Source organism: Ictalurus furcatus, chromosome 3, assembly GCF_023375685.1.
Source record: "Ictalurus furcatus strain D&B chromosome 3, Billie_1.0, whole genome shotgun sequence".
In the NCBI taxonomy this organism is placed as follows: domain Eukaryota; kingdom Metazoa; phylum Chordata; class Actinopteri; order Siluriformes; family Ictaluridae; genus Ictalurus; species Ictalurus furcatus.
The window spans coordinates 11,509,241-11,518,680 of record NC_071257.1 but is presented as its reverse complement, the minus strand read 5'-3'; the positions used below and the strand labels follow the sequence as shown (position 1 = coordinate 11,518,680).

At 37.1% G+C, this 9,440-nt stretch overlaps 1 protein-coding gene across 1 annotated transcript in view; it reads left to right on the top strand.

Moving 5' to 3' along the window:
- Positions 1 to 1,361, top strand: part of timm23b (translocase of inner mitochondrial membrane 23 homolog b (yeast)) — a gene marked incomplete at its 5' end in the record, with an annotated part of 19,944 nt that extends 18,583 nt beyond the window's left edge. Inside the window, one exon of the mRNA XM_053620163.1 lies at positions 1,078 to 1,361. Within this exon, the coding sequence (XP_053476138.1) occupies positions 1,078 to 1,212 (135 nt within the window). The remainder of the gene's footprint in view (positions 1 to 1,077) is intronic.
- Between the last annotated feature and the right edge of the window lie 8,079 nt (positions 1,362 to 9,440).

Here is a 9,440-nt window from a genome sequence, read left to right as displayed (position 1 = left end):
TATCTGTTGATATTTGATAGAGTCCATGATGCCATGTATCCTAACAAAATGTCCAGGTCCTCTGGCAGAAAAGCAGCTCCAAAATATTAAAGAGCCACCACCATATTTAACCGTGGGCATGAGGTACTTTTCCATATGGCTACCTCTCTGTGTGCCAAAACCACCTCTGGAGTTCATTGCTAAAAAGCTGTATTTTGGTTTCATCTGATCATAGAACCCGATCCCATTTGAAGTTCCAGTAGTGTCTGGGACACTGAAGATGCTCGAGTTTGTCTTTGGATGAGAGTACAGGCTTTTTTCTTGAAACCCTTCCAAATAATTTGTGATGATGTAGGTGACTTCGGATTGTAGTTTTGGAGACTTTCTGACCCCAAGACGCAACTAAGTTCTGCAATTCTCCAGCTGTGATCCTTGTAGATTTTTTGGCCACTCGAATAATCCTCTACACAGTGCGTTGAGACAATATAGACACGTCCAATTCCAGGTTGATTCGTAACATTTCCAGTTGACTGGAACTTGTTCCTAATTCCCTGATGGTGGAAATGGGCATTTTCAATGCTTTTGCTATATTCTTATAGCCACTTCCCATTTTGTGAAGCTCAACAACCTTTTGCTGCACATCACAGCGATATTCCTTGATCTTACCCATTGTTATGAATGATTTGGGAGTTGAATGATGAAGGGAATTTGGCCTGTGTTTTACCTCATATTTATACCCCTGTGAAGCAGCAATTTCCTGTTCCTAGTCACCCAGGTGTACTAACAAAAATGTAAAATTTCAATGGGAATATACTTCAAATATATTTTTCTCATATAAATTCATAGGGGTGCCAATAATTGTTGCACACCTATATTTAACAGAGATATTCTTTGATAAACCTGTTTGCAATTGTTTGATATCCATGAGTGTGTGAGTGTGTGTATCTCATCACAGATGATCTAGTCACAGTACAGTTCCTGGCAGCTCAAACCAATCTGCCCAGTTTTCTCTGACCTCTCTTATCAACAAGGTGTTTTCCACCCATAGAACTGTCACGCACTCATTTTTTTTGTTTGTCGCACCATTCTGTGTTCTAGAGACTGTTGTGTGTGAAATTTCCAGGAGATCAGCAGATGGAAAAACTCAAACCAGGTGTTCTGCTACCAACATCCATGCCACAAACAAACATCTTTTCTACACCTCCTTTTATTCAGTCATGCATGTCTCTTTAAATACAGACGATATGCAAAAGATAAAAAGTTTTAGTTTAAATGTAGTTGTTTAAGCACACTGCCACTGGGAAACTGCCACAGGTATCATCACCTGCTGCTAGCCTCTAATTCATATAGCTATTGCTGTGGAACCACGGTTTTCTAAAAATCACAGCATTTGTGTTCAATAAACGATACCGGATTAAAATGGGATTCAAGTAGTTTGCTGCATTTCTGCCAATTCTTTTTAATATCCATTTTTATCGGAGATAATTAAACAGTGAGTAAAGTACACATCTTGGCTAAATATAGCTAATGCCACTCTTCACGGACGTTTGTTTGACGGAAGTTTGTTGGGTGCTCTTATAGATACAGTTTTTTCCTGGCTAGTCAGAATTGCCAGATTTAAAAATGTCAAATCAGTATCATGCAAAATAGCCAGGAGCTCAGGAAAAAAATAAATCATGCACACTTTTATTTTTTTTATTTTATTTATTTTTTATTTTTTTTATTTTTTTTAAATGGAATTTTGTTCAGTATGAATGAAAGCAGCGAGTCCTCTTCTCTAGAGCATTGCCACGTAGGATAGATGAGGTGTCTGAGTTTAATTTAATTAAATATAAATTTTTATATGAAGCGCGGAGATGATTAATAATAGAGTTGTTGTTATTATTATTCATATTTTATTGTAGTTGGTGAAGCCCAAGCTCATTGCAGGGGAGCTGGGCTTCTTAGAAGTTGGTAGAAAGCAATTCTGCTGTTCTGCACAGGGGATTAATGTTTGCCAGTCAGCTGAAAAGAGAGGCCAAAGTTCCAATTCGGATAAGTCTGTGATGAGAGCCATGAACAGCGCAGCAGATTTCTCTTTGACCTCAGCAACTTCCTCAGTCAGTCTGTGCTTTTATCACAAGTGTGAACTTGTATAAACAGGTTAAAGTTCGCTTTTTGCTCTGACATGCCATCCAAAACAGCGTGAATTCTTTTTGGTTTTTTTCCCTAGTAAAGGGAGGAAACTTCTAGAAAGTACAGTAGTTAAGCTGTTAAGCCCTTTTTATAAGCTCCTTAGAATTTTTATTTAAAAAAAAAAAAAAATTATTTATTTATTTTTTAAACAAACAACATCAAGGTGAATGTCTTTTAGAGTGAATGATGTATACTTGGAACATTTCTTTGTTTTTGACATCAGATGACAGCTGAGTAAACAGATGTGCAGGTGCATGGAGAGGTGGTGAACTGTTGATTAGTACTGAGGGATTTTGGGGGATTGGTGGAGGGGGTGGACTACTGGTTAAAAGAAATTTGATGCTATGTTTAAGGTAGATTTAGGGGAAATGTAGGGCGCTGTTTGTAGTTTAGAACAAAGTTTATTGTTAAGGGTTATTGAAGAAAAATAGGGGTTCTATATCCTCTTCAACATTCCTCTGTGTAGACATAGATCAGTGATCTGCTGCCAAATGGTAAGAGTTTTACAAAATAAATAAACCACCAATAGTGTAAATGTATCCTTGGTAAATAATCCCAAAAATGTATATTCCATTTTTAGTCATTATATATTAGATTGACTTGTTGTTAGCAGACACGATTTGCTGTAGGCCTGATTTATTTGCCTGTAGACCTGATGGCGTGCACTCTCAAGGTCCACCACTAATGGCTGCACAGAATTAGGGATAAAATAAGTAGAGGCTTGAAGGCATTACATAGCTCTTGGGTCATCCAACAGTTATCAGGACTCCCCCAGTGGTGGGTGTGGAGCACATGAAGCGCTACTTGTGAACTCTATCAGACTTTATCCCACTGCATTTAAGTAAGTAATGAACTCTGGCTAGCTAAACTCTTTCTCCTGCACCTCTGACGCTGGTGTTCGAGATGATGGAGGCAGTGAGTCAATTTGACAGGCTACAGCTATCCAATGAACACGCCAGTAAATGGCCAAAAAGACCTTGATTAACTTTTTAGCTGTGACATTAATGTCACCTGACTCAAGATAATTGGGTTAAATCTTGTGGTTAATTGTATTAAACCATTGACTCTGTTAGTTGTGTTTCCAATGCCTGGTTTTATTTTTATGCCTCCATTGCTAGTTGGTGAAGGCATTGTTTTTTCGGGTTGTCCATGTGTCCGTCCATGCGTCCATCCACAATTCTACTTAGCATAATATCTCAAAAGTGAGTAATTGAATGTTAGATTTTGGAATTAATTCAAACAGGGTCAAGGTAACAGCAAGGTCAAATGTCAGAAATGTTTTTCTAAATAGCTCTTTTGAAGATTCTAGTGTTTGAAGTATATTTCTAAGGATATTTGAGGCAAACAAGGACTAGACATTTTAGCGATGGAGGCATGTCCATCAACACTGTTCACGTTGACATTGAGTTCTCCTTGTTAGAAATAATCATCTATTAAAATGGTTAATATCCTGGGGTGATCCTTCAAATACAGTGGGGTATTTTGTGTTTTGCATTTTGCGGGGGTTTGCGTGGAGCAGTTCGAGGAGGCGTGGTCGGCTTTGCTTTATCAGGACTGTACGCCTTGTACAATAACTGGGATCATCTGAAAGGCGGCACCTCCACTCGCTACTGAGAAAACAGGGACAAGAGTGGACATTTTCCACTGTTAGATGTCATAGCCTGGTATATGGGTCAATCCTAAGGAATGACCGCTTCATATCATATTCATTTATATTAGATTTTATCAAGATTAAAATGTCCACTTAATGCAAATTTTCACTTAATGCAAATGGTTCATTTCCATGAACTATAAACAGCTGATTTGTGTGTAACTTATAAAGAAACCAAAAGGGCATTAAATGCAAGTTAGGAATAGGAAAATGAATTATGAGTATGTAATGTGGATTTGTATATAAACTAAGACTTGGTACTTTACATTTTTAATATTTCAACCAGAAACCAGGGAGAGTAAATCTTTTGCAACTGTGTTGTATTCCGTGGTTCACTATTTGATTTACAAAATGAGTAATGTTGGGTTTTTTTGTACCTAACTTAGTGAACTGTTGCACTTTGTCTTTAAGACTTGTTATAATTACATGTAATAATAACTGATTTACCTTTAATTTCTCTGAACTGTGTATATGCTAATAAATACAAAAGAGCTTGTTTTATGTAAACAATTGAGTCGGATATCAGTAATAATTATTCCACATTTAAAAGCCTATGTTTGTTAAAAATATACAATAATGGAATAAAGCAAGGAGAACTGGCTGAAACTGTTCTACTACTATCAGTTGGACTTGAGTCAGATTCACTTGTTTTGGAGACATGACTTCAGTGTATACATAATTATCGAGGCCTTCTGCCAAGTTTTCAATCTTCTAATGGCTTTCTGTATCAGCACAACATGTCATAAGGAGGAAATTGCCTTGACGTTATAAACTAAGCACAATGCATTGTAAGTATAAAATGATATCTCCTGAAAACAACAAAAATATAGATCTCACACAAAGTACACTATACACATAAAATTATTAATTTTTATAATTAGAGAATAAAGTATATATTATATTTTATTGGACATTGACACAAGCCATGATTCAGAGCTTTTTAAGACTTATTACAAGGGGGAAAATTACAGTTATGTGTTTTGTACCAAGCCGTGTGTCATTAAATGAATAGTTTATACACAAAAGCAGTAAGAAAAAAAACCTTGAGTTAATTCTGGACGTTACATTTGTGTCTGAAGTTGTTTGTTGTTTTTCAGTGTGGGAACAAAATCCAAGTCAAAATCATCAGATATGTCAAAACTGACTATTTGGTACATTGTTGATGAGTCTATATTGGTCACAATTACATTACAGTACAGTGAAATTCTTTTCTTTGCATACCCCAGCATGTTAGGAAGCTGGGTTCAGTGTGCAGGGTCAGCTATGATACAGCACCCCTGGAGCAGAGAGGGTTAAGGGCCTTGCTCAAGGGCCCAACAGTGGCAGCTTGGCAGTGCTGGGGCTTGAACTCCTGACCTTCTGATCAATAACCAAGAACCTTAACCGTCAAGTCACCTAAGAACCAAAATGCCCTGGTGAGATCAACAATGGCAAATGGCCTGACACTAGTCGATGATTCATGACTTTGTCATACAGAATGTAAACACAGATGCCAACCATAAAGAGAATAGTACCTAGTCACGAACTCAGTGTTTTATAGCAAGGTACAGATCTCTAGTTTGCTGAAAAGGACAGTTGAGCTGAGACAGTTTGGGGGAAAGGGATTCATTCATTCAGCTTCTGAAACCACTCCATCTAGGTCAATCACTGTGAAACCTTAATCCATAACAGTGGGTATGAGATGGGGATACACCATGGATAAGACTCCAGTCCATCACAGGATACCATACACACACACACACACACACACATATTCACACATTCACACCTAGGGACAATTTAACATACCCAATCCATCTACTGGCATATATTTGGAAAGAAACCAGAGCACCCTGAGGAAACCCACAAGGATATGGGGACAACATGCAAAACTCCATGTACACAGTAACCTGACTGAGCAGAGCAGGTACCTGCTGCACCACTGAGGCCATCCAGATTCATAGAGATTCAAAGAGATTCATGGATTGCTATATAATACACCTGATGTGGATATTCTTGGATCAAAGCAGATATTTAACAGCCAATTTCCACGACCTACACATAGTCCCTTACTAAGCCAAGCAAACAATAATGCCCTTGACTAATGTTCAAGCTTCACACAGTAGTGGTACACAACCATTTTTTTTTTTAAACAGAGTTACAACAAACAGTGAAGGGAAATGAGAACAGAAACTGAGAACTGCATTTCCACAAACTAGAAACAGCTTACTTGTGTGCACTTTCTTTTCCTGACAAGTTTTTTTTTCCCAATAAAGTTTTATTGAGAAGAAAAACAAACTGACTGACACCTAGCAACTATCATTCACAGTTTTTTTCTTTTTATGCTAACAAAATTAAAAAGTACAAACACCGAAAACAAACCCTCTGAGAAATGGAACTGAGGCATCAGGAATCCCAAATACAGCAATCAATGGGCAAGGTTTTAAATCTACCCTGATAATAGTGGACATGATGGTAAAGAAACCAGACCAAAAACCATGGAGATCAGGGCAGAATAAAAACATATGGCCAAGATGACAGGGAGAGCCATGGCATTTATCACACTTGTCCTCTACGTCCAGATATATTACAGAGAGTCTCGACAAGAAGTGGTAGACTGTACCCTCTCTATAGCATGTTCCCAACACTCTTCACTTATCAGTACTCCTAACTCTGTTTCCCACGCATTCTTAATTTTGGTGCGCGCCAGAATAAAATCATAAATCCTAGAAATCATTCCTCTCTGATGTGAATTGTTTGAAAACAAGCTTTCCCAAGCCTGTTCAGGAGGCACAGAGTTGAAATTAGGAAAACATCTAGAAACGAAATTCCGAATTTGAAAATAACGAAAGAGATGCGTCACAGGGAGGTCATAAGTAGATGACAGATTGGCAAAGCTATCAAAGACACCATCAGCATACAGATTTCTAACTTGTTTACCCCATCATTGAAATACAGTCAGGTCCATAAGTATTTGAACAATGACATAACTTTCATAAATTGGCCTCTCTACACTACTACAATGGATTTGAAATGAAGCAATCAAGATGTGATTGAAGTGTAAATTTTCAGCTTTAATTCAAGGGGTTTAAAAAAAGTATTGCATGTAGTCTTTTAGGAATTACAATTTTTTTACACAGTCCCTCAAGTTACACAGGCTCAAAAGTAATTGGACAAACTAACAATTATAAGTATAAGGATTATTTTTAATACTTGGATGCAGATCCTTTGCAGTCAATGACTACCTGAAGTTTGGAACCTGTAAACATCAAACCCGTGGAACCCGTGGAACCATGCTGAGTTTCCATCCTTGAGATGCTTTGCCAGGCCTTTGCTACAGCCATCTTCAGTTGCCTTTCTGCCTTCAGTTTTGTTTTCAGTAAGTGAAAAGCATGCTCAATTGGGTTGAGGTCAGGTGACTGACTCGGCTATTTAAAAACTTTCTTTGCCTTAAGAAGCTCTTGGGTTGCTTTCATGGTATGTCTGTACTGTGAAGTGCCATCCTATCAGTGTTGCAGCATTTGACTGAATCTGAGCAAAAAGTAAAGCTCTAAACACTTCAGAATTTATCCTGCTGCTTCTATCAGCAGTCACATCATCAATAAACACCAGTGGTCCAGTTCCATTGGCAGTCATACATGTCCATGCCATAACACTTGCTGAACCGTGTTTGACAGATAATGTGGTGAGCCCTTCATTTCCTTCTCCATACTCTTCTCTTCCCATAATTCTGGTACAAGTTAGTCTTGGTTTCATCTGTCCAAAGAATCTTGTTCCAGAACTGTTCAGGCTTTTTTATTATTTTATTTTTTTTTTTAGATGTTTTATAGCAAAGTTTAACCTGGCTTTTCTGTTCTTGAGTGTTACCAGTGGTTTACATCTTGAGGTTAACCATCTGTATTTATATTCATGAAGGTGTCTCTTGATTGTAGACTTTGACAATAATACTCCTACTTCCTTCAGTGGGCATGACTTGACTTGTTACCACTTGTTAAGTGGTTTTTCTTCAACAAGGAAAGAATTCTGTGACCATCCACTTTAGTTGTCTTCCGTGGTCTTCCAAGCCTTTTGGTGCTGCTGAACTCACCAGTGCAATCCTTCTTTTTAAGAATGTACCAAATTGTTGATTTGGGCACTCCAAAAGCTTCTGCTCTCTGATAGGTCCATTTTGTTTTGTTAGTCTAATGATGGCCTCCTTCACTTGCATCAACACCTTTATGGACAACATACTGCGAGTTCCTATGAACAAATGCAAATTCAACGGTTTTGAATCAACTCCAGACCTTTTATCTCCTTAATGTCATGAAATAAAGAGGAAACAGGCCACACTTATGTAAGAAAAAATTAGAAGAACTAAAATGGCTGTAATTCCTAAACAATTAATGCAATATTTTTTGTTAATAAACCCCTTCAATTAAAGCTGAAATTCTACACTTCAGTCACATGTTGATTGCTTCATGCATTTCAAATCCATTGTGGTGGGGTACAGAGGCAAAATTACAAAAATCGTGTCACTGACCAAATACTTATGGACAGGACTTATACAATTGAGTACATAACTTTTTGAAAATGAAGAAGCCAACAGGGCATTAAATGCAAATCGAGGATAGGGAAATGAAATCATATGGACATGTAATGTGGGTTTGTATATAAACTGAAACTTTGAGGCATGTACATTAATTTTTCAACCAGAAACCAGGGAGAGAACAATCTTTTACAACTGTGGTATTCTGTGGTTCCCCTTTTTATTTACAAAATAAGTGAGGTTTTTTCATGTTCCTGACTTTATAACTAAGACTTGTTATAGTAACAAGTCATAATGTTTTTTATTATTATTTCTCTGAATTCTAAGTAATTTCCATGCTAATAAAGACAAACAAGTCTGTTATGTAAATCAAGTGGATATATTCACTGGAAGGATATTAAACAAAAAACAAAACATGTCCAAATACTTACTCGCTCCTAGCAGAGTACAGAAAATGAAACTGATACTTCACCAATCCACATGAGCGAAAAAGAAAACAAGTATTACAAGTTTTTTTTTACTGTGTTTAAACATATTTATTAAGATTATGGGACAGGAAGTAGAGAATAGAAAGCATGAGCAATAATACTCCAAATAGCATAGGTATAGGATGTGTTTGTGATGCATTTGTGCATGTAGTGACGTACTTCAGAATGAGACAATTAGTTTAAGAAGGGACCACAATGAAACAGACATAAAAGTGGTACGTCTCCTATTTTATTACTACGTATTGCACTAAACCCTCTGGGAAAGTTTAAATGTGCTCTTAAAGTTTCTTGGTAAATCTGCTTAGCATTTTATATTTGCTTTATTTATCTACTGCACACAGCTATGTATTTAGAAGTCCATACTATCTAGAGCAAAACAGCTTTGAAAACCATCCAAGGTGACAGAGCAGAAAAGAAAGGGGGGGGGGGGGGTTTAATAATGTAATAAATTTTCTAATCCAAGTTTGCCACACTGTATTCAGGAATTACTGTAGGGTGTCCGCTCAATCTAAACCACAGTAAAGTAGCAGAACACAAAGGGACATTTATAATAAACAAACTGATTCCCCAATAACTTGTGGCAAACCTTAAATACAAAGATAAGCAGTTACGAAAATATAAATTGTATGGAATATTGTTCTGT